At 37.2% G+C, this 23861-nt stretch overlaps 13 protein-coding genes across 13 annotated transcripts; 8 read left to right on the top strand and 5 right to left on the bottom strand.

Moving 5' to 3' along the window:
- Window positions 1–847: 847 nt before the first annotated feature.
- On the top strand, window positions 848–1921 carry PRCAT00003108001 (uncharacterized protein; the record flags this gene model as incomplete). Its single annotated transcript, XM_062953013.1, has 1 exon — window positions 848–1921. The coding sequence occupies one exon, from the start codon at window positions 848–850 to the stop codon at window positions 1919–1921; it is 1074 nt and encodes a 357-aa protein (XP_062809857.1).
- Window positions 1922–2272: 351 nt separating this feature from the next.
- PRCAT00003107001 (uncharacterized protein) lies at window positions 2273–2695 on the top strand (the record flags this gene model as incomplete). Its single annotated transcript, XM_062953012.1, has 1 exon — window positions 2273–2695. One exon carries the CDS (start codon window positions 2273–2275, stop codon window positions 2693–2695), a length of 423 nt encoding a protein of 140 aa, XP_062809856.1.
- A 171-nt stretch (window positions 2696–2866) lies between these two features.
- Window positions 2867–3664, bottom strand: SYN8 (syntaxin; the record flags this gene model as incomplete). Its single annotated transcript, XM_062953008.1, has 1 exon — window positions 2867–3664. One exon carries the CDS (start codon window positions 3662–3664, stop codon window positions 2867–2869), a length of 798 nt encoding a protein of 265 aa, XP_062809855.1.
- A 186-nt stretch (window positions 3665–3850) lies between these two features.
- SYS3 (Sys3p) lies at window positions 3851–6826 on the top strand (the record flags this gene model as incomplete). The annotated part of the gene is made up of 1 exon (XM_062953007.1): window positions 3851–6826. The coding sequence occupies one exon, from the start codon at window positions 3851–3853 to the stop codon at window positions 6824–6826; it is 2976 nt and encodes a 991-aa protein (XP_062809854.1).
- A 109-nt stretch (window positions 6827–6935) lies between these two features.
- On the top strand, window positions 6936–7730 carry PRCAT00003104001 (tRNA methyltransferase; the record flags this gene model as incomplete). Its single annotated transcript, XM_062953006.1, has 1 exon — window positions 6936–7730. The coding sequence occupies one exon, from the start codon at window positions 6936–6938 to the stop codon at window positions 7728–7730; it is 795 nt and encodes a 264-aa protein (XP_062809853.1).
- Window positions 7731–7952: 222 nt separating this feature from the next.
- Window positions 7953–9650, top strand: DPS1-1 (aspartate--tRNA ligase; the record flags this gene model as incomplete). Its single annotated transcript, XM_062953005.1, has 1 exon — window positions 7953–9650. One exon carries the CDS (start codon window positions 7953–7955, stop codon window positions 9648–9650), a length of 1698 nt encoding a protein of 565 aa, XP_062809852.1.
- A 232-nt stretch (window positions 9651–9882) lies between these two features.
- Window positions 9883–10890, top strand: PRCAT00003102001 (uncharacterized protein; the record flags this gene model as incomplete). The annotated part of the gene is made up of 1 exon (XM_062953004.1): window positions 9883–10890. One exon carries the CDS (start codon window positions 9883–9885, stop codon window positions 10888–10890), a length of 1008 nt encoding a protein of 335 aa, XP_062809851.1.
- Window positions 10891–11146: 256 nt separating this feature from the next.
- On the bottom strand, window positions 11147–11983 carry ARD (Ardp; the record flags this gene model as incomplete). The annotated part of the gene is made up of 1 exon (XM_062953003.1): window positions 11147–11983. The coding sequence occupies one exon, from the start codon at window positions 11981–11983 to the stop codon at window positions 11147–11149; it is 837 nt and encodes a 278-aa protein (XP_062809850.1).
- Window positions 11984–13949: 1966 nt separating this feature from the next.
- On the bottom strand, window positions 13950–16010 carry PRCAT00003100001 (MFS transporter; the record flags this gene model as incomplete). Its single annotated transcript, XM_062953002.1, has 1 exon — window positions 13950–16010. One exon carries the CDS (start codon window positions 16008–16010, stop codon window positions 13950–13952), a length of 2061 nt encoding a protein of 686 aa, XP_062809849.1.
- A 1145-nt stretch (window positions 16011–17155) lies between these two features.
- Window positions 17156–17941, top strand: ERG25 (methylsterol monooxygenase; the record flags this gene model as incomplete). The annotated part of the gene is made up of 1 exon (XM_062953001.1): window positions 17156–17941. The coding sequence occupies one exon, from the start codon at window positions 17156–17158 to the stop codon at window positions 17939–17941; it is 786 nt and encodes a 261-aa protein (XP_062809848.1).
- Window positions 17942–18065: 124 nt separating this feature from the next.
- Window positions 18066–18452, bottom strand: PRCAT00003097001 (uncharacterized protein; the record flags this gene model as incomplete). The annotated part of the gene is made up of 1 exon (XM_062953000.1): window positions 18066–18452. The coding sequence occupies one exon, from the start codon at window positions 18450–18452 to the stop codon at window positions 18066–18068; it is 387 nt and encodes a 128-aa protein (XP_062809847.1).
- A 917-nt stretch (window positions 18453–19369) lies between these two features.
- SGA1 (glucan 1,4-alpha-glucosidase) lies at window positions 19370–20971 on the top strand (the record flags this gene model as incomplete). Its single annotated transcript, XM_062952999.1, has 1 exon — window positions 19370–20971. The coding sequence occupies one exon, from the start codon at window positions 19370–19372 to the stop codon at window positions 20969–20971; it is 1602 nt and encodes a 533-aa protein (XP_062809846.1).
- A 298-nt stretch (window positions 20972–21269) lies between these two features.
- PRCAT00003095001 (putative ATPase) lies at window positions 21270–23672 on the bottom strand (the record flags this gene model as incomplete). Its single annotated transcript, XM_062952997.1, has 1 exon — window positions 21270–23672. The coding sequence occupies one exon, from the start codon at window positions 23670–23672 to the stop codon at window positions 21270–21272; it is 2403 nt and encodes an 800-aa protein (XP_062809845.1).
- Between the last annotated feature and the right edge of the window lie 189 nt (window positions 23673–23861).

Genomic DNA, 23861 nt, shown 5'->3' with positions numbered 1-23861 from the left:
TCGCGCCAGATATCCGATATCATTCTAAGCGAAAATTGTTGAAGTCAAAGACAAACCCCAAAATTGACCTATTATCGACAGCTTCATCAAAGATTTAATGAGACATTTCTTTGAAATATCTTGAAAGCTGCTTCTTTCACCTATTCACCCCTGAGTGACTCGTACAGTGTTTGACCATATAGCTTGTCTGTACATGTCGCTACTCTGAGGTTATAGCTGGGCTACACACGTAACTTCTCTCGCCATATGACTTCAATAGTAACAGCAACTACATCATATATATAGTATAACTAAAGGCTAGACTGTTAGAAGACTTTAGCAGTAGGCACAGGTTTCAAAAAGTTGTGCATGCCCATGAACTTACCAGCAGCTGAAAAACACGAGCCTGACGTTTTCATTCACAGCAACACGCTGTTGTCATTGTCAAAAAAGACCACTGCTTTGAAACCAGACAAAGAGTTTGGGCGTCGGCGTCAGAACTATATATATAATGACTTCATCAAAGTAACTTAAGAATGCATCTAACAAAGTGGCATGATACTATTAATTTTTCTAAGTCTCATTGAGTATGGAGCGAAAGATGAGGCCATTGACTCATATGTAGAATACCTCAGCAGCCTTAGACCATAATTGTCCACATGGTTCCGATGTGTTATCTCTTCTCTAAAGGGAACTGTTCCAATGTTCCACGAAATCGGAGCCGCACGCCGCCCTAGAAAATTTCTAGCATGAATGGCAAAACCTATTAAGCAGCCCTTAATAGACTATTTTTCCTTACTGAAGGGAGAGGATTAAGAAGAACTAATTAAAGAAACTTTCCAGTTACTCGTATTCATTGTTATTCGTCATGTGCAGAAGAAAGGGATCTGAGGAGAACAATCAGGAATCAAGGAATGATGATATAGATAAGTTCATAGAGAACTTCAATGAAATGAAGAGTTCCATGACTTCGTTGACTAAGTCTTTAATGAAAGTTGCAAATGAGTCAATGACTGAGGTAAATGAAAGGGCTAAAGATTTTTCTTTAAACTGGTTGTTTGACATTGAAGATAGGTCTGGAAAGACCTTAGATGATTTCAAGGATACAATCAAGTCTACTTTCAGTGGTACTGAATCATCAATTGATCGTTTCTTCCCTAGACCCTACCTGCTGGAGGGTAATTCAGAAGAAGTACAGCCATTTAGTACCTTCAATCCTTGGTTTGGTAGACATAATTTTCATGAGTTATTTAGCGGGTCCATGAGTGCTGGAAGAACCCCATTTGGATACTATATGTATAAAGGACCTCTGGCCAGATACTACAATGATTGTTTGAATAAGGATGGGGAATCAATTTGGGATTCCAAAGGCTACTGGAGGTGTTTGTTTCCAAATAGTGAAATACCTAATGAGTTTTTAAATTACAAAAAGGAGAATCTCTCTGGTCAAATATTGACTAAAGAGGATTTCAACGAAGCTCTTAAGACAGCGAAGTCAGATGCATCCGGAACAATTGATCTAGGAGAGAAGGGAACATATTTCAAGAAATTTGACGATTTCTTGAACTGGAAGAACATTATGTACAATAATGTTAAGCAAGAAAGGGCAAGAAAGCGCGAGAAACTTCGTGAAAGAAAAAACAAGCTGATTTCTTCGAAGACTTCCGAGCTTTCGACTAAAGATGACGTAGCTCAAATCGTTTCAAGTTCCTCACTGTCATCTTTAAATTCGAACCCAGAATCGAACTTGGTGGAATTGAAAGAGGTTATTTCTGAAACTTATAGAGATGGTACCTCATCAACTAAGTACATTACGAAGAGTAAACCCATTGGGGCAAGCGAATGGGTCAATGTCCAAGAGAGAGTTGAGAACGAGCCATATTTTCCAGAGTCCTCCGATTCCAAGAATGCCGGATGGTTTTGGAAGTCAAAGGATTCATGAAACTGAAGGCTGAGCCCTTTTGTTAGGCACAAGGTTGCTTTTTGTTGAAGAATCATGATTAATGTTTTAAGGTGTACATAAGATTCCGGAATTTTTTTTTTTTTTTTTTACATTTTTTCAATTTGAACTCTTTATAGGATATTTTGTTTTAAGTGCTGCCTACATGAGACAGCTTCTCTTCCCTGTTACTTCTTGGTAGTAATAACACGTTATGTAATTTCAGCTCGTATGAAATTTGTCTCTATTTGAGTTATTTTGTGTAACCAAGCTAATCATACATTTTAAAAGGATATGAAATGCGTAGAATAAATTAAGAGCATTAGAGGACCAAATATACTTCAACAAATTGGAATGAATCCGTTGAATAAAATCATCTTCTTGTCTGCCTTTTTGGCGTCAGGATTCCTTTTGATTTTATTGTCTTGTGCATTATACAATAATTATAAACCATTATGGGTCATTTTAATATTCTTGATAGCGCCATTACCGAATATATTCTCACAATCGATAGAGAGCTCAAGGGATAACTTTTTAACATTCAATAATAACAATGAAAATGCCCCCTCTAGTCTAGAAGAGTTTTGTCAATTTTTAACGGGATTTTTGTTAATAAGTGGTATATCATTACCCTTGACGTTCTATCATACAAATTTAATTGAGTTAGGTTCTATGTTAATGAGTATCATTGGAGGCATAATTGTCTACAGCGATATCATAGTGTTCATTTGGTTCTTTAGCGAGGACGAAGAAGATAACGATGACTTCAACTTTTAGCGTTGTCGAAGCATACTTCCGCTTTGTCCATAATACGGATCTATAGAATAGAGTACGAAATTGGGCATACATTACCTCTTTCATATCTAATGATCTACTATACAGAAAAAAATTAACATAACTAACAGAAGCCACGGAAACAAAAGAAAAGAAATACGAATTCGAACACTTCTAATTCAAGACAACCAATAATAGAATTAAAATGACAGTCAAAACAATAATTGTGATCATACTTCCATTCTCCTTACATTTCCTTCTAAAATCATTCAATCTATTAGTGGCTGTATTCAACCTTTGATAGGATCCATCAACTCCTTGCTCAAGATCATTTAGAATTATCAAGTGGTTGTCTAGTTCATTATTTATAGTTAGTCCCATAGAATGCTGTCTTTGTATAGAATCATGTAGAGAGTCCAAGCTTTGATCTTGCTCAAGGAGCCGCTGGGCATGCAGTGCAAACATTTGCTGATTAGATTCATTATCGAATGACTCTGTCTCCGTGTTTTGATCATCGTCATGATACGGTTGAAATGGTTGACTACCCATTAGTTCGCTTTTTAGATCTTCTTCTGGGTGCTCTGGGTTGTCCTTGAACCTGACAGATTTGACCGCATCTTTGGATTTTGGTAGCTCCTTGCGCTCAAATTCATATTCCAGAATATCAATCGTCAGATCATTGGACAACTTTTGAGTCAAATATTGAAAACGAGATACCATATCCTTAAATTCGGCTGTCAATGACGATTCATTTTCTCCTCTCTCTATCAAGCTTATTAAATCATCCTGTAAATATCCCAAATATTTACGAATTCTGCCCAATAGAGTTACTAAGTCATAGTTATCATTTGACGACGGAGTAAGTTTAAGCAGGTTGATCAATCTATCTCTTTCCTCTATGTTCGAATCTAGTTGATCTAAACATATGCTAATTTTGCTTATAGAGGACCTCACGTCTTTGATCCCTCTCATAGTTTCATTAGAATAAATATATGTAGTATTAAGAATTGTAAACCAGAATAATCTGATGTTGCCATCATGTGAGAAACTTATCAGAATTATCAAAAAATCTTGAATCCGATCGAGTGCAAATCGACGTTGGGAAAAGTTAGCTTTACAAAATTGGATAAAAGCGGCTCGCAAGGTAAGACTAAGGCAATGCTCAACAGGCTCAAAAGCTTTTCTGAGGATGTGGCTAAAAGTTTGAATGAATTGGCTGACGTGGATGGACAGACTAAGGTTGATTCGAATACTCGGACACGAAATTCAGTGAATGAATTGAAAGCAAATGCTGAAGTTTTGAAGACGAAAACACCAGATAGCAAGGAGCTAACTCAACCTGAAGATGTAAGTGGCGAAACTGAGATAGACCAGAATATCAAAGAAGCAGATCAAGATCAAAAATTGGTCCTGGAAATTAACTCCGATGAAAACATTGACAAGTTGCCTGCAAAAATAAGATCTAAGTTGAAGAAATTTGCAAAGTACGAAGAGAAATATCCCATTTTACTAGAAGCTTACAAGACCGAGAAGAAGAAGGGAGAGCTAATTTCTCAGTTCGAGAGAGTTCTTCAAGAAAATACACCTATATCAAGTATATCCGATGCCGATCTTTTAATTGAGTATATTGAAGGACTTAACGAGAAAAACACGTTAGTTACTGCCGAATTAAGAAAATTCTCGAAACAGGCTAGTGAATTGACTAGCAGGAACAAAGAATTAGACGAAAAGGTCAAGAAATTCGAATCTGAGATCCAGGGGTTAAAGGACCGATCAGATGCACAGAATGAGCAGAAGGATGCGTCTGTTGAAAATGACCGCTTGATTTTAAAAGATTCCAAAGAAAATGACGAATCAAATGACCAGCGAGAGGGCGGCAATAGCCCTTCAAGTTCGGAGTCAGATGAAACCGTTAGCAAACATCAAGATGAGATAAAAAAACTCAAGGGAGACTTGGATAAACGTAAGACTGAAATCGAAACCTACAAAGAACAAGTATCTGATTACGAAAAGAAAATTCAAAAATTAGAAGAGGAGCAAATATCAGCGAAGGAGGAGTCAAGCTCGTTTCAAAAAAGAATTCTGAATGTTGAAGAACAATTAGCAAATGTAGAATCTGAAAAGAATCTTGTTCAAGAGAAACATCGTATCGATGATGACAATGTCAAGAAATCTGAAGCGGCATTTAAGTCACGTATCAAGATTTTAGAGGATGAGTTAGCCGAATCTGAATCGAAATTAAATGATTTTGAAAAGCGAGCGAAAGAGAACAAAGTTGATGTCACAAATATAGAATCTTTAGTGACTAGAACCAAGGAAGATGAAAATAAAGGTGCCGATCAAAAGAAAAATTCAAAAGAAGAACTAGAGGAGGCTAAGGAAAATCTAAGCTCACTCAAAGAAGATCATGAAAAATTGCTCAAACAATTAAGAGATGTCAAAAATGAGCTTGAACTTAAGGCTGATGATGTCGAAAATTTGAGGGATCTGTTAAGAGAAGTCGGAGATGATTTAGTTGAAACGAGAGATAAGTTGAAATCAGAAAGTGCAAGTGTAAAGGATCTTCAGAAGCAGCTTTCAGACTCACTTAAAGCTAAAAATGATGTCGAAGAATCTTTAAATAGCTCTAAGGAGAAGTCTAAAAGATTCTCAGAATTACAGGAGCGAGCTTATAAGCTTGAGAAGGATTTAGAAGAAAAAAGTAACTTGTATGAATCCATTAGATTAGACCATGAATCTAAAAAGAACGAATTGGACGATGCTTTGACTTTGGTTGAAGAAAAGAAAGAAATTGAGCGGAAATTGAGGAATGATATCAATAGTATCACAAGTCAAGAGAGCGATCTGAATGCGAAGTTAGAGGTAGCATATAGAGAAATTGAAAGCTTAAAGGTTGAAAAAGAAGGCTTAAACAAACGCATTATTGAAATATCGAAGGTCAAAAGTAGCGATGCCTCCTTAAAACTAGAAATAGCTTCCTTAAAATCATCTTTGGCTCATAAAGATGAGTCGATTCAAGAGTTGAAAGGTAAGATTGATATTTTTGAGAAGAGTAAACTCAATTTAGAGGATTCTGTTTCAAAATTGAAGATCATGAATGACGATCTTACAAACTCGAACAAGGCCTTGTTTAACGAAAAGAATGCATTGGTCACAAGGCAGGAGCTGTCAGTTAGTAACACAACTTATTTGACTAATGAGTTGAAAAAGCTCCAGTCGGAGCGTCAAAAGGTAGCCTCTGAGCTCGAATCATTACAAAATCAACATGAATCTCTATTGAGAGAAAAGGCTAAAGCTAAAGATGACATACAATCAAAAACGCAACAGCTTGATGAGCTTTCCATGAAATCAAAGGAATCCACATCTAGGATCGAAGACTTAGAAGATGAATTGACAGAGGCAAGAAACTCTTTACAGGAACGAACCCGTGAAACATTGACCATTAAAAGACTTTTGGTTGACACTGAGGAGCAGCTTAAAAGTAAAGATGCGGAGCATAAGAATGAAACTAATAGGCTAACTGAAGATAGAATGGAAGCCGAAAAGCAGTCGCAAATAAATCTAAAGAAGAAACAAAGAGAATTAGATGAAATTAAACTGATTACAGAGAATTATTTGCTGAAAATAGCAGATCTTGAAAAAAAATGCAAGGCATTGAAAGAGCAGATAGAGTTACTAGGATCAAAGAGCAACAAGCAGAGGCTAGAAGCCACAGAAAATGAATCAGAAGAAGGTGTCCAAGAGATAATAGACACCTTGAGGGAATCATTACAGGCATCCGTTAAAAAAGTGAAGGAATATGAGAATATGAACAATGTCCTTAAAAAATTAAACGAAGAAGCTAATTTGAAGTTTGAGAGGTTAACCAAGAATTATAAATTGCTTGGAAATCTGTATCGAAAGTTGAAAGCCGAGGAGGCTCCATCTTCTGTCAATACGTCAGAGGAAAAATTGCACAAATCTTCCATGGATGAAGCCCCTAAACCAGTAACAACTAACATTGATTATATGAAGAATGTTCTTTTGGGATTTTTTGAACATAAGGACCAGAGAGAAACACTTCTTCCGGTGATGAAAGACATTTTTCATTTCACGTCAGATGATGAAAAAAAGTTTATGTTGGCACTAAAATGAGATGGGATTTTATATATGTAGATATCGAGATCTGAATTTTTCACACTACAAGTTAATAGCTCTTGTATTTTAAACGAAACAATAATACGTAATTGCTGAATCCTAAGGCATGCAAGATCTGTTTGACCAAAAGAAGAATGTAATTCTCAAAGAAATTCTGTCAAGTGGTAGTGATAATCCGGATGCTTCTCCAAAAGGTACCATTGATCAATTTTGCATACCCATCATTGATTTGATAAACTCCAAAAAGGACTTCGTCACTACATCATCGTGTTCCGGAAGATTATCAGTATTCTTGGAAGGTATAAAGATTGGAGATAAAATAGGAGCAAAGGGAAACCAGGGACGATGGATTTTTGTTAGTCATGATCCAAAGGAGATAACGAATTGGTATGATTCAATCGATTTTGAATACTCAGGAGAGAAGCAACTTCATATGCTGGTGAATTCTAGTAGCCGTTATATCTTGTATAAGTTCGAACCATTAATATTGCATATTAAATGCCGTGATTTTGAAAGTGCCAACAAATTGTACCAGTGTGCAATGGGCTGCGGATTCAGAGAATCAGGAATAGGGAGTAACAATGTGGTGGCAATACGTATTTCAATTAGGCTTGATATTCCCATCGGCTACCAAGACAATGATGGTAGGCTTTCGCTTTTCGTTAATAAAGAATACCTTAAGTTCATTACTCAATTGTCGGCAGATAGGTTCAGAGAAAATTTTAAAAAAATGGATCAGCTATATCAAGCAATAGAGAAGCTTGATACAGTGTCTGATACTAGTAGATCATCTGAGTCGAAGGCTGAAAGAAGAGAAAGAAAGATCATAGAAGGTTTAGCACGAAAAGAAGAGCTAAGGCAACTCAAAGAAAGAGCAAAAGAACAAGAAGCCCGCCAATGAAATTATAGAAGGAGGAGCTCTAAACATTACCGAAGCTTTTACTCTTTGCTTAAGAAGTTCAGACTTTCATCTTATTCTGCTAATATTTTATTCTTTATAGACTGATTATATAATCTCGAAATGACTAATTTTATACTGAAAGAATTTTTGATATTCAAAGAACTGAAAAAGTCTTTAATAGATAACTTTAATACAAATAGGGCCACGGTTATTACCTTCAAGATGTCAGAAGAAGCCGAGAAATTGCAAAATTTGAAGCTTGAAGAGCAAAAAATAGAAGAAGAAGGAAAAGCCCAGTCAGAGGAAATTCCGTTGGGAGAGGATGGGTTACCTTTATCCAAGAAAGCTTTGAAAAAGCTCGAAAAGGAGAAGGAAAAAGCTCGTAAGAAGGCCGAAAGAGAAGCACAGCTCGCACAGGAAAAGGCTGAAAGAGAAGCTCAAGCTGCCAACGACCCTGCAAAAGACAATTATGGAAAATTACCTTTAGTCCAATCCACACACAAGACAAATGTTCCCAGAATCAAGATCAGTGGATTGAGCTCGGCAGACGACGGAGAGGAGGTTGTATTTAGAGCAAGAGTTCATAAGACTAGACAGCAAGGTGCTACTATGGTGTTTTTGACTTTGAGACAGCAATCTGACTTAGTTCAGGCTTTGATCAAAACTAATAAAGAAACAGATCATAACGCAATATCAAAGCAACTTGTTAAGTGGGCAGGCTCAATCAATTTAGAATCTATTGTATTAGTCTATGGTACAGTGAGAAAAGTTGAAGAGCTTGTCAAATCAGCAACAGTTCAGGACGTAGAAATTCATGTCTCAAAAATCTTTACTATACAAGAGACACCTGAACAATTGCCAATGTTGATTGAAGATGCTTCAAGATCTGATGCTGAGGCAGAGGCTTTGGGGCTCCCTGTGGTTAACTTGGATACAAGGTTGGATTCTAGAGTTATTGATTTAAGGACACCCACTAATCAAGCAATCTTTAGAATTCAAGCAGGTGTATGTGCTTTGTTCAGAGAATTTTTACTGAAGAAAGGATTCACTGAAATTCATACTCCATGTATTATTCCAGCTGCTTCGGAAGGTGGTTCGAATGTTTTTGAAGTATCATACTTCAAAAGGTCTGCTTACTTAGCTCAGTCTCCACAATTTTACAAAGAACAACTAATTGCTGCGGATTTCGAAAGAGTATTTGAAATTACACCAGTTTTCAGAGCCGAAAACTCTAATACTCATCGTCATATGACTGAATTCACGGGATTGGATATGGAGATGGCATTTGAAGAACACTATGATGAAGTTCTCGAAGTATTGTCTGAGTTGTTTATTTTTATCTTCACCGAATTGAAAAACAGATACAGCAAGGACATTGCCACCGTTCATAAACAGTTCCCAGTTGACGAGTTCAAAGTCCCTGAAAATGGAAAAATGGTTAAAATCTCTTTCGCAGATGGTATTAAAATGTTGAGGGAAGCAGGAAAGGATGTTGATGACTTTGAGGACTTATCAACAGAAAATGAAAAGTTTTTAGGAAAATTGGTCAGAGAAAAATACAACACTGACTTTTACATTTTGGACCAATTTCCCTTGGCCGTCAGACCTTTCTATACAATGCCCAACCCCAAAGACCCAAGATATTCCAATTCATACGATTTCTTTATGAGAGGCGAAGAGATTCTTTCTGGAGCTCAACGTGTTCACGATTCAGAATTGTTGAAAGAACGTTTACATGCCCATGGAATCGATCCAACGGTTCCTGGTTTATCTGATTACGTCGACTCTTTCACGTATGGTTGTCCTCCTCATGGTGGTGGTGGTATTGGTCTTGAGAGAGTTGTTATGTTCTACTTAGATTTGAAGAATATTCGTCGTGCCTCTCTTTTCCCAAGGGACCCAAGACGTTTGAGACCTTAGTAAATATATAGCGTCCCTATCGGTACTGGTTTTTTTTTTTTGTTAATAGAGAAATTGTATATTTTCAAAAATAGACTTTGTGTAAGGCTGATAAAAAAAGCCGAGTCGAGTGTTTATCAGCGATAAGCATCAACACGAATTGTAAGAAGTAAATATTATACCAAGTGCTTGACATCTTATATCATATTAAAGAAAAGTCAATAAGTTACTTGATACTATTTGCTAGAATAATATGGAAGTATCACAAGCACAAAATTCGAAGGAAAGCAATGCTACTATTTTGTTGATGGGTTTAAGACGTAGTGGAAAGTCTTCAATATGTAAAGTTGTATTTCATAATATGCAGCCTTTGGATACCCTCTATCTAGAAAGTACTTCTAAGCCTACTACTGAACAGTTTTCTTCTTTAATAGACTTATCGGTTATGGAGTTGCCGGGACAATTGAACTATTTTGAACCAAATTATGATTCTGAAAGGTTATTTTCTAGTGTTGGAGCTCTAGTTTACGTGATAGACTCACAAGACGAGTATTTGAACGCATTAACAAACTTGTCCATGATCATAGAATATGCCTACAAGGTGAATCCTAAAATAAATATCGAAGTCTTGATTCATAAGATAGATGGCTTGTCGGAGGATTACAGGATTGACGCACAGAGGGACATAATGCAAAGAACTGGAGATGAGTTACTAGACTTGGGTCTAGAGGGAGTGCAGGTATCGTTTTACTTGACGTCTATATTTGATCATTCTATATATGAAGCTTTCTCCAGAATTGTGCAAAAACTCATCCCTGAGTTGCCATCATTAGAAAACATGCTAGACAACTTAGTTCAACACTCATCGATAGATAAAGTGTTTTTGTTTGATATTAATTCAAAGGTGTACGTTGCAACTGACTCGTCGCCTGTGGATATACAAACCTACGAAGTCTGTGCCGAATTTGTTGACATTACTATTGACTTGGATGAGCTTTACATTGAGCACGACAAATCTCCCGAGCAACCAAACCCGAAAGAATTAAGATCCATAAGCCACTTATCCAATGAATCTGTCTTATACTTAAAGCAAATGATAAGGGGACTTGCTTTGGTTGCGTTAATAAGGAATGATCAAGACGATGCCACTTCAGAAAAATCTTTGACCGTTATAGATTACAACGTCAGCCTCTTTAAACAAGCACTAATGAAAATGTGGGAAAGCTCGAGAATCAAGATGCAAGATAATGGGGAATCATAAATTTTTGGAGTAACTACAGTTTAGGTTCTTTAACAAAATCTAACATTGTGATTTACTATGCAGAACGAGAACTATCATTAGAGCCTCATCAGGAAATCATAACTGATGAAAAAATAAAATATATAGTGTACATAGGACTCTTGTTTCAAACGTTTTAATGGTCTATTTGTTTTTCATTTATTTTTTTTTTTGGATTTTTGATTTATATCAGGTTGCATTATTGGCTTTCGAAGACTTTTAATAATGATTTAAATCTTCACCAGCATTCGTAACCACCGTCAACAACCAAATTATGACCAGTAGTGTAGGAAGAAGCAGTTTCACTTGCCAAATACAAAATAGAACCGACAAATTCCTTCGGCTCAGCCATTCTCTTCATTGGAACCTTTGCTTCCCAAGCCTCCTTCATCTCAGTGTGACCAGAGATCACATTTCTAGTCAACGGCGTTAAGATGTAACCTGGTGATAAAGTGTTGACTCTGATATTATATTTAGCCCATTCACAAGCTAAAGACCTAGTCAAGTGAATAACACCAGCTTTAGACATGTTGTACATAGACTGTGGCTGAGGGTCATTAACGATGGTACCAGACATTGATCCGATCAAGATTATTGAACCTTTCTTGTTTTCGGCAATCAATGGTCTAGCAAATGATTGCGAAACATAAAAGGCACCCAAACTGTTGACTTTCATTATACCTTCAGCGTTCGTTGCAGGGTATTCTTCAGCAGGGAAATTTTCACAGTAACCAGCGGAGTTGATCAAAAGATCTGCTACTTTGTTGTGATGTTCATTAATTGCTGCGAATGTCTCTTCTACAGATCTAGCGTCTGCAATATTACAAGACCAAGCACTAACTTCAACAACAGGAGCTTCATGTCTGCCTTTCAAGTGCTCTTGGCCCCATGCTTCAACTTCCTTGGCGGCAGCTTTGGTTCTCTCTAAGTTCATGTCAATAAGTGCAACCTCAGCACCTTGAGCAAGAAGAGCTCTTGAGATCACTGTTGCCAAGCCACCAGAGCCACCAGTAAGGATAGCTAATCTACCATCGAGCCTAAAGTTAGGCATGATACTATCGTATGAATAATCCATTTTATTTAGTGTGATTCTATGTTTGTAATTGTGATTCTCAACCAGATATGTGGTTCGAGATGATTCTCAAATGTATTATTTGAGCTATAATTAATTAAATATGTTGGAACACTAGTTGTTTGTAAAGATCAAAGTTCACTCAGCACAAAAGCTTGTCTTTTTTGTTGCTGTCGTTCTCTCTCTCTTATATACCCCGGATAAGCAGAAAAGAAAAGGCGACCCCAGTCATTTTCCCGAGTATCGATAAGATGAGCTAGAAAAAGTTCCGCGAAAACTGCCGACGGTGTCGGGAGGCAGTTAGCTAAGAAGTTACCTCATTTCAGCGGCTTGATTACGTAAAAAATACATATTACGAGGGGGGATCACGCAGCCATTACTAGCAACAAGATCGTATTACGGTCGAAGAAAAGAAAAGTAAGTAAGAAAAAGAAAAGTGACAAAAGAAAAAGGTTAGAGAAAGGAGCACGGAGCCATCGCAACGGTAACGCAAGAGGAACGTTGTTGCTGAAATTTATGGACGGTTCTATGAAAACGGAAGGCTGAGCACCACAGTGTTGTTTGCCCTTAAATTGGTCCAACCGAAGTTAAATGGTGATTTATAATTTAATGTGACGCTAGTTGGAGGTGAACATGAGGGTGTTGTCACTAAAGGACTAATGAAAGAGTATTGATCGGAGTAAAAATAGAGCTTGACAATATGCCGGCCGTCACCTAGAAGCGAACATCAGGATCGGGATCGGAGAGGTCGGAGATTCCGGATTTAAGAATCTACAACCTACCGGAGCAAATCATTAAGTGGTCCGACGTAACTGTGCAGCTCTTCTTCATTGGAAATGAAAACTTAAAACTGGGAATGTTGTGTCGTTTGAATTCTTTTCATTACGAACAAAAATTCTGCCAATCACAATGGAGCCAGGGGCAATTGCGGTAGAATTACATAGTCTCGGGTCTAATTCGAATGAGGTATAGCGTACGACGGAGCGAACGAACTCCGGGACATAACGTCATTAACACACATATGGTGTTGCAACCATGGATAAGACCCCGGGAGAGCTTGCGGACAATCAAAGCTGAATTACATTTTTACAGGGTGCTGCATACCTTAGAAAAAACAGAACAGACAGTTCTATAGTAGCCATCACCATGTGCTAATACTGTAATCTTATTAGAATTGAGAACAGTGGAGGAATTTGTGATGAGTTTTATTGTGTTCATAATCTATACAGTCAACAAGGTGGGACTGGGTAGTCACAATGCGTTCTCTTCTTTTATTTAATTGATTCACATATAATGCAAATTATATTATTTTAGACTTCTAAATAATTACAAGTAATTAATTTGCTCATAAAATCTTGCTGGGTAACCTTTGAAACCTTTATGTAAAGCCTCAGCCTTAGTACTATAATATTCAACACAAATATGCCATGTTTCACCATTATCAAATTGAAAGGCACCATTGGTAGCCTTGTAAGTGCGTGCTCTATGCACAGCTTCTTCAGAAGCCTTTTCAATTAATCTGCCTTGTGGTTTTGTATGACAATTAGATCCTGTGTTTCTAGTTGTGACCTGAATGTGTGTATCTGCCTCCCAGAAACTATATTGACCACACCAGTGACCTACTGGAGCATTCAGCTGTTCATTCAGAATTCTATGCCATATAGGTTTGACAATGTTATTCCAAACATTACCACCTGTAAACACAATATCATTTGCTATTGAAGTAATATGATGTAATACTTCAATACCATGTAATCTCTTATAACTTTGATTTGGAGAAGGGTCATCACGCGTAACTAAATTAGGTACGACCGTGAGAGCTGCATAGTCGGTCGAATCAACGTCAATGAGTCAGCTTTAAATGAGAGCATGAAGACAAATGATGTTTACTATTGTAAACAAGAAGTGAGAGTAAAAACTATAATGCAATATAATAAAATAGTTATGCTGTCTATTATTCATATATTATTCAGGTTGAACTTTCAGCCAGAAAAGCCTCATCTTCTTTTGTAAGATTCTGCTCTTGGAGTCTTTGAAACTTTTTTGCATCCTTTCTTGCTTGCTCTCTATCCATGCGTCTATTGGCCCATCCTCTTAACCTTTCTCCATATATTAAGCAGAAAATTGGGAATGGTATTCCTAAAGCCAAGCCAATAAAAGCACATAGTGTATTACCCCAACCATAGTTTAGCGTGTCATACATCTCTTTGGCAAATAAAGGAAATGCGAATCCAAACAAAGATCTGAAAACAGCAGCAGCAGCCACTGAACTAGCAGCAAATCTGTTGTTCATATCGATCAAATAATTTTGAATGGTCTGAAATACCGCAATGAATACAAAAGCAAAGATTCCTGCACCAATGCAGGGCATGATCCAAGGCAAATGGTGTTGAGCTGACCAGCCATACCAAATCAAACCGATTGGCAATCCAATCCCAGAGATGCATAAACATGGTAGTCGATATTCTGGTTTAGGTACGCCCCCATTTCTCTTGGTTAAATAATTGTAGAACCAGTTTATAATATAAGTGCAAATGATAGTTCCTAAAATGTAACCTATTCCCATCGAAATAAACATTAAACCTGAAATCCCAGTATTAAATCCATACGTTCCTTCCCAAACATCAGGAAAAGTCACCACCATCAAATACATGAATCCATATGTAAATGCCATAAAGGATCCTAAACCGATCACCATAGGATGGGTAAAAAGTAGCTTAATTGGCCTTGATATAGATGTTACCGTCTGGTCCCACACGGTGTCCCCATTTGCAATTTCATAAATGGTATGCAAATGCTCGTTTCCGGTTTCTTTTCTTAACTTTTGAGCTTTAGTCTTTAATAATCTTGGCGAGTAAGTTTCTTTAAAAAATATAGTTCCAAATACTGCCACCACCCCATTAAATATTGCTAGTACCCAAAAAACCCAATGCCAGGAAGCATTCTCTACTATGAATCCTGATATTATTGGTGACAACACTGGCCCTAAGGTAGGACAAATTGAGTAAAATGCCATTGCAACCAATCTTTGATCATTCGAGTACAAGTCACTTAATGTACCAGCTCCTACATTTAAAGGAGCGCAGCCGCCTAGCCCACCGAGGAATCTAAAAATACACAATTGGGCTGGTGTTTTTGCAAATCCACAAGCTAAGTTGAACACAAATATAATCCATATTGAAATATTCAAAACTGGACGCCTTCCAACTCTATCACTTTCACTCAAAGGTGCAATTATTAAGGGGCCAATGGCCCATGCTAAAATCATAATGGAGACGCTGAACGACTGAATGAAGTTTCCGTGCATGCCTAGGTCTTTGGCAATCTCAGGCATAGCTGAAGAAGGAACAGATGATGACATCGGTGAAACTAATGTGTATATTGCAGTGATTCCCGTTTGAAATGCTTTTTGACCAAGAGACCAATTCCGGGGATAAAACTCATCTTGCTCTCCATCCCAAGTGACAAGTTCGGGATCAATTGAGCTAAACTCTCCGCCAAAGTCCTTAGCTGGAACGGAAACATCAGGTTGATTTTCATAAAAGCTAGTACCATCCTTGTCGACCTTCTGTTCTCCTTTCGACTCCTCATCCTCTGCACGAGTACCAACTTTTTGAACTCTGTCCGATAATTGATTAAGTATAGTCGATTTAGTTGTTGTTCTTCTTAAACGAATATCATCAGGTGCCATATCACCGTATATATCCTTTACTGAATAAGTGGTGGCATACCTGCTTAGTCTTGATGCATCCGCTGAAGAACTTCGGGATAATGACCTTCGCATAGCCTGTAGTATATCGTTTGCGGATGTAAAACTTGTTCCCGACAGACTGGACAATTTTCGTTCTTTCAGTGGTAATTTTTCATCTACTTCCTCTTCGTAAGGATGGGGTTGGACTCCAGCATACTGAGACGACTCGATTGAGGATTGGAGGGAATGGTTAGAGTCAGACGGGGAGATGCTCAGCCCATCAAGATCGCCACTATCACCCGTCGACATCCCTTTATTCCCTTTATTGTCTGAAGGCATAACTATTTAACTCCTGACTCACTTAAAGCTTGATAAAGTTGCGATGCCTTAATGTTACCTGATAGGGATAAGGGAACCGACTTTGTACCCCAATAAAATAATACTATTCGATTTTTAAAGCAATTCAACCTGAGGCAGAAAATATATGGAAATGCTTCAAGTTTGATTATATACGATTACAACACATCCAACTTTAGCGTAATATCGATTGCTGTAGCTCTCAGAGTTATTTCTTCCAATGATCTGCAGGGTGTGAGCTAAGTATTATAGTCAGATTGCACCCACTATTTTGCGATAGATATTAATCTTGCTTTATTGAAGGGGATTTTTGTGCAATTTGTGGTCAGATTCACCTTCAACCTTGTAAAAAAAAAGTGGTTTGCCAACTCCGCTATTTATTTGTCATCGGGAAAGAGTAGATTTCGCCGACTTGACCGGCTGAACCTTTTCCCGTCACATGAAACTAAAGGTGAACAGAGTTGTACGAAAGTCCAACTCTTATCCTGTATAACAATATATCATGAAGCTTCTTAGTTTCCCTTAGATCAACATAACTTCAGCTTCATTAAAGATACAATTCTTTCAGAAGTCTATGGTGTTCAGGCTCTTATCTAATAAAACCTGCATGGTTCACGTATAAGCAGGCCACTTATTTAAGGTTGAATTCTATTTGTTAAGCATTGTGTCATCTTTTATGTCGTAGAACCAAATTGAATTCGTTGAGAACTTTGTCGTTAAAATGCTGCGACTTGCTCGTTCCCGTCGTTTACACAAAGGTGTTTCATCGTTTAGCGCTTCGCGTTTCTTTTAACGAGGCGATATAAGAGTATCGTTTGCATCGCCAGATAGATTTTTTTTATCTTCATCGACAATTAAAATGTTGGAAAGGTAAGTTCATATTACAGGAGTATCCTTAAAGCAATTCAGTTGTGGATGTTTTCTGATCATACTCGATAGGCGACGGGGGTGTCTCCTTGGTACCGCATAATTATTAGAACACTACTAACACAGCCATTAGAAGCGCAGTTTATCATGATTACTCCGGCTTTTCAGATGTAAGGACCTTTTCAGATTCTTTGCATAACTTCCAGAAGCTTCATGACTTGAATTTCGTTGAACAATTATGGGGCGCATATTATTACTACATGGGTAACGATTTATTTGCAACAGGACTCTTAATTTTCGTTTTACATGAAGCTATGTACTTCGGAAGATGTGTACCTTGGATGATAATAGACCAAATTCCTTACTTCAGGAAGTACAAAATCCAGGATACGAAACTTCCATCTAACAAGGAGCAGTGGGAATGTATGAAATCAGTATTGGTATCGCATTTTCTTGTTGAAGCTTTTCCAATCTGGTTTTTTCATCCTTTGTGCAAACAAATTGGTATATCATATGATGTACCATTCCCTTCAGTAACAGAAATTTGCATTCAATTGGCTGTTTTCTTCGTTTTGGAGGATGCATGGCATTATTGGCTCCATAGAGGTTTACATCACGGTGTGTTTTACAAGTACATTCACAAACAGCATCATAGATATGCAGCACCATTTGGTTTAACAGCAGAGTATGCTCATCCTATCGAAGTTATGTTGCTTGGTTTCGGAACCGTCGGTATTCCAATCTTATGGTGCATGATAACTAAGAAGTTGCATTTGTTCACGACATGTCTTTGGATCACTCTCAGATTGTTTCAAGCAGTTGATTCACATTCAGGATACGAATTCCCCTTTTCTTTACATCACTTCTTACCATTTTGGGCAGGCGCCGATCACCACGATGAACATCACCACTATTTCGTCGGTGGCTATTCTTCTTCATTCAGATGGTGGGATTATTTCTTAAATACCGAGGCCGGGCCAAAAGGTAAAAAAGGTAGAGAGAATGCCGTTAAAGAAAAGGCAGAAAAAGTCCATAAAAAAGATTGAGCTTTATCAAAACTAGTTCGAAAGCTTGAGAATATTCAGACAAAATTTAGATGTCGTCTGTACCATATGACTTACATATAACTATAGGGTTTACATACATATATAATTGCTTAAACAAATAATATTAGTCTTTCAGATTTATCCATTCGGTGAATTGATGTCTTTTTTCGTGGATGTCAATGAAGTCTAGCCTTGTAATGTATTGTTGATAATCGTTTATACCTAGTTTTTCAAAATCTTTTACTGCATGTGTCATTTCAATAGGTCGTAAGTATTTGGTATCAGGATTCGTCTTCTTGTTCTTAATTGAATAGAACGACGAATTCTCGATTGATGCAATAGCTCCATAGCCGATAACGGCAATGCTCATGAGGGTTTCGATTATGATATCGACTGGAAAGTCAGCTCTCAAACCACTAGTTTTAACCAAATGATTGAATTCGAATGAGGAATAGCCCGCGTGAGCAAGAAGAAGAATTCCAAAAGTATAAGCAATCAACGATAATGTCATCCTAGCCTGTCCCTATGTTTCTTTAGAAGCTCTTAAAATACCAGAAGAGCTATAATAATAAGCAAATATGACGTATGCTAAAGATCAAAAAGTATATCTCAATGATAATTTTAGTTTGTCCGAGCAACGACTTAGAACGAAAAACTTCACTGCATACACAATCGGCAAGTCCAAACTTTCATAAGCTTTTAGTGAAGGAGATTCAAAAGTAAGGCGGGCTGGATGATTCATATTTCAATACCGCATCCATCAATAAGGGATCGAATTGGCAAATTGAATCGATCGCAACAGCCTAGAAATAGTTGCAGCCAATTTTTCATCTTGATTAAAGCACCTTTGTTGTATTATTATACAGCGATGTAGATAGATATTGTAAAACGATGCCATCAGTCGGTTCAAAGTTATAGAGGTTAGGGAGCTCTTTCCTCTAAGCACATGTATTGATAAAAGAAGATGACAAATTTGCACATTCAGTTGATGTTGGATTTTATCTTGCCCTATCATCTCTAAACGAAAGTATCATTCTAAGAGATCAACCAGCAAAAATAACAAAAGATAGTCTATTGGAACAGAAACTTTGCATATTGTCTTCGGGCGAAATGTCATTTCCAAGGGTCACTCTTAGTGAGCTCTGTGGTAAATGGAAATAATTGGCGAGCACATTTTTTGCATTTGTGAACGAGAGGCTTTTAAACTATAAATGAGCAGTCTTCTGTAACTATTCGAATACACAAGAATATTTACCTTCAATTGCACTCCAAAAGAGTTTGCTTAAGTCTTATTTATATCTAATTTTATGAGTTTTTGGAAAGTTGCTTTTCTTCTATTGGTGATTTACATTGCGGTCTTGTAGTTACAAGAGATTTATTTATTGACATTTGATAACAGAATAATTAAGAGCCTTTTTTCTTGTGGACATGAAGACACATATTATACCCTTATTGGTTCTTCCATTAATATCACAGTGCCACTACATCCCTATTGACGTACCCAGCATGCATTTTGGAGGAATCCTTCAACTGATATTTTCACTTACCTCCTTATCAGCACTTGAATCAGTCGCGATTAAAGATAATCCTGATGCTCCTGAGAATTCTGACTTGGAAAGTTGGATTGAAGGTGAGAGGGAATCAGCTCTCAAGGGAATCTTGAATAACTTTTTTGGACCAAGTGATTGGATGCATGAACCTGAGGTTGCTAAGGGAGCAGTTATCGCTTCGCCTTCTAGAGAGCAGCCTAATTATTTTTTTCAATGGGTTAGAGACGCTGCATTAACAGTTAAGACCTTAGTTCTTTATCTAGATGATTCTAATTTCCTGGATGAAAAGCTTGGACCTCTAATTGAAACATTTATTGAAAGTCAGTATCATATCCAAAGGTTGACTAACAAATCTGGTAAATTTGATGACGAGTGTCGATCTGGATTAGGGGAACCTAAGTTTATGCCTGATGCGACTCCATTTCAAGATTCATGGGGTAGACCTCAGAGAGATGGACCAAGTTTGAGAGCTATAACGATTATGATGTACTTAAATTTATTGAAGAAGCATGACAAATCATTATCTAATGAGTTTTTAAAGAGCCCCGAATTCATTTACTATGAAATTATCAAGCCAGACTTATTTTATGCAACGAAGAACTGGAAAAAGGAAGGATTCGATTTGTGGGAAGAGATTGAAGGATTCCATTTATTTACATCTTTAACACAGTTAAGATCTTTGAGGGATGGGATTGAATTTGCCGAACAAATTGGCGATCAGGATCTTGAATTTATTGGTGAAATGAAGCTGGCATTCGATGATCTCAAGAACTTCATTGAGAATGATTCGGGTTACAGCCCGGAATTCAAGTCCCACCTTGTTGAAAGTCCTAAGTACGTAGCGTCTGGAGATAGATCTGGCTTAGATGCTGCCATTCTTTTAGCCAGTATTCATTCTCATAATCTCGACTATGGTGATTACAGTGAAATCCCGTATGATGCCGATAGCTATAAATTATTGAACACTTTGAATGCAATGGTCGCAGATATGAAAGTCAGATACCCAGTCAATAGATTGAGCTACCATGAAGGTGGCGGCACTGGTTTGGGAAGATATCCAGAGGATATCTATGATGGTTATGAACGGTCGGAAGGTAATCCTTGGTTCATTGCAACTGCTTCAGCGGCTGAGGTTGTCTACAAGTTTATTTTTAAGTTAATTTCAAACAAACAGGACGTGGTAATCAATGAGCATAACATTGACTTCCTCAAACAATTTGTTGACTTAGGATTATCAAAATCTGTAACAATAGAATACGGTTCACCTAAGTTCGATGACATGGTTAAGCTGTTGTTTACGTTTTCAGATTCATTTTTAGAAGTTGTTAAGGAACACACAGATAAAGATGGTCACATGTCTGAGCAATTCAATAGATATCATGGCTATATGCAAGGTGCAAAGGACTTGAGTTGGAGCTATAGCGCAGCTTGGAATGCCTTTAGGTGGAGAACAAAGACAGTGGAACTTTTTAATAATTAGACTATATTTATTTTTCAATTCCTTTTCTAGTGATATTTAAATTATTCTTCCACTTGAGTTGACTATAACAAGGTTGGAATGCATTCAGATGGAGAACAAAGTCGATGCATGTTCTCAATAATTAGTCTATATTTATTTTTTAATTCTCTATTTTAATGATAATGCTTAAGTTATCCTTATGTAATTTCTCTCTTAAATGTAAATAAGAGAAATGGTGCAGTTAGGAAGCTGAATCGTTCTGTTACAGGTTCACTTCTTACCGAAAATGATGAATAAACTAACTAACGACATTTTCACATCATATGCTATCATTACTGCCAGAGCTGTCGAAAACGGATATATCAGTAAGTGTGTCATCAACGAAGCCTCTCTCGTAACATTTTTGGGATCTATCGAGAAGCTCTTGGATTTCTGCGTTACTCAATATATTATTGTCGTGGACCGTTTTTAAGTCCGAATAGTCATAGTTTATGCTAGCCTCTCGACTGTCATCCTGCTGAAATTTCTTAAGGTTCTTCGTGAAATCGAGAATTTCTCTCAAGTGTGGTTCTTTTTTGTTAAAGATTCCTTGTAGTTGACTGTACTTAAATTCTCCTAATTGAATCACAAGCTTTTCTAAAACTCTCTTCGATGCACTTTTACTTATCAAGATTTCCTCAATAGAGCACTTGACAATAAATCGAAAAATTTTTACTGGCTTTGTTTGACCAATTCTATGGACTCTATTGATAGCTTGTAAATCAACTTGTGGATTCCAATCATTATCAAAAATTATTACGGTATCTGCTGCGATCAAGTTGACACCCAATCCCCCAGCTCTGGTGGATAATAAAAACACTTGTTTTTTCTTATTCAGACTGAATTGCTTCATCTGTTCTTCCCTCTCCTCTTGACCAGTGGATCCGTCTAGCCTACAGACATCTACCCCTTCATAAGTGAACCAATCCTGTAACAAATCTAGAACTCTTGTGAATTGGGAGAAGATCAAGATCTTATGGTTTTGTGGAAGCAACTTTTTACATAACTGATCCAATAACCTAAATTTAGTAGAATTATGAAGTAGTGCTTTCATAAATTTCTCAGTAACTTCTGGAGTATCAACGATAGGAAATGGCTCATAGAATATGTAAGGTGAATTACAGATATTCCTCAATTGCATAACAGGGTTTCGTAACGACAAGTTTCTAATCTCATGACATCCTTCTTCAAAGTAGAACTCCAAGATCTTTTGTTTCTTTCTTGCTATAGATAGTCCCTTTAAGTTTAGCCTTTCTTCTAACAAGGTTTTCTTTTTCGGTATAACATTTTCAACGGCATTGTCAATAATCTCAGTATCTATATCCAAATTTCTATCTCCTAATTCTTTTGTCTTGTATTGTGCAGCAAGGAAGTCTTCGACTAAAGATATGTCCTCTGGAAAATTGAACACATCTCTATAATTAAAATTAATATACTCTCGTACGAATGCTTCTACCAAAGAGCGGTATGTCTTTCCATCTAATATGTCATTGTAGATTTTTCTTTGAAGGTGAGATAAAGGAATATGAATTAAATACTCTTTCTTCGGTGGTAAGTCAATCATTACATCTTTTTTCATCCTTCTCAAAATAAACGGTTTCAATATGGTATGTAAATTATGAACCAAATTCTCTTGAATCTTAATTTCGATTGCACGGTTCATCTCATCGTCTTCCTCCCCTTGACCGTTGTTGTCATTTTCAAAATTGGTCAATTCATCGAAATTGAACCATTGCTGAAATAGTTCAAGATCTTGAAAAATATCAGGTAAAATGAAATTAAGTAATGACCAGAGTTCATCTAGGTTATTTTGAAGAGGCGTGCCGGTTATTAATAAACGATTGTTGATATTTAGTTTTTTCAAAAAGCGTATTAAGACACAATTCATGTTCTTTAGCCTATGTCCTTCATCAACAACGAGATATCTCCATTCTATCGAGTTCAATCTATTAAAATCTTTAATTGCCAATTCATAAGATGTTAAAACCACATTTTCTTTCTGATTTAACTTGATTTTATGTCTCTCAGGTTTTGATCCGGTATATTTGAGAACAGATATAGAAGGAGCAAACCTCTTTATCTCTTGAAACCAGTTCCCTATTGTCGATAGAGGTGCCACTACCAAGAATGGGCCCTTGATTCCATTTTCTATTAAAAAGCAAAAGAAGGAAATACACTGCAACGTTTTTCCCAAGCCCATCTCGTCCGCCAAGATCCCATTTAATCCATTCTCATATAATGTGGTCAACCATTGTAGTCCATCTAGTTGATAATCTTTCATCACCCCGCCTGTCACCATTCGTGGTTGATTTTGAGTATGAGCTGTCTGTGACTCTTCGATCTTCTGCTTCTTAGATTTGGCATTATCTGACAGCCCTTTCGAAAGTAGCTGCGTGATATCTGCTTTAGAGCGAGTAGGTGATTTGACTTTTTTTGAATTGCGCGAAGGCGTGGAACAAGAACCATTCGAACTGCCTTTAGAATTATTATTTGCATTCTTGAAAGCTCCTTCCAATATGTTTTCGGAGATGATTTTTGAGTAGACTTTGGACCTTTCTATTAACGTGTTGAGTCTTTCTAACTTCTTATTTCTCGACAACCTATTGAATTGAGCTTGTTCCTCAGATGGATGATCTTGAGGGAGCAATTCCCTGAGATTCTCTTCTTCAGGACTGTATGTCATGTACTGTTTGATCTTTCACGTTATCAAATTATCTACTCTACTTGACCTCTTGCGGCCTACCGCGTAAATCGAGACTGATACCATACACGCTTTTTGTGTAATTTGCATAATGTCCTTAAGACATCAATTGAGAGCACCCAACAAAGCGATATATTCTAGGCTAGGTCAAAGTGAAGTGGTATTCTTACT

This window comes from Priceomyces carsonii (genome assembly GCF_900007245.1).
Source record: "Priceomyces carsonii strain CBS4050 genome assembly, scaffold: Debaryomyces_carsonii_scaffold_3, whole genome shotgun sequence".
Lineage (NCBI taxonomy): Eukaryota > Fungi > Ascomycota > Pichiomycetes > Serinales > Debaryomycetaceae > Priceomyces > Priceomyces carsonii.
The sequence above is the reverse complement of the archived record's forward strand: the minus strand, read 5'-3'. Positions and strand labels throughout refer to the sequence as shown.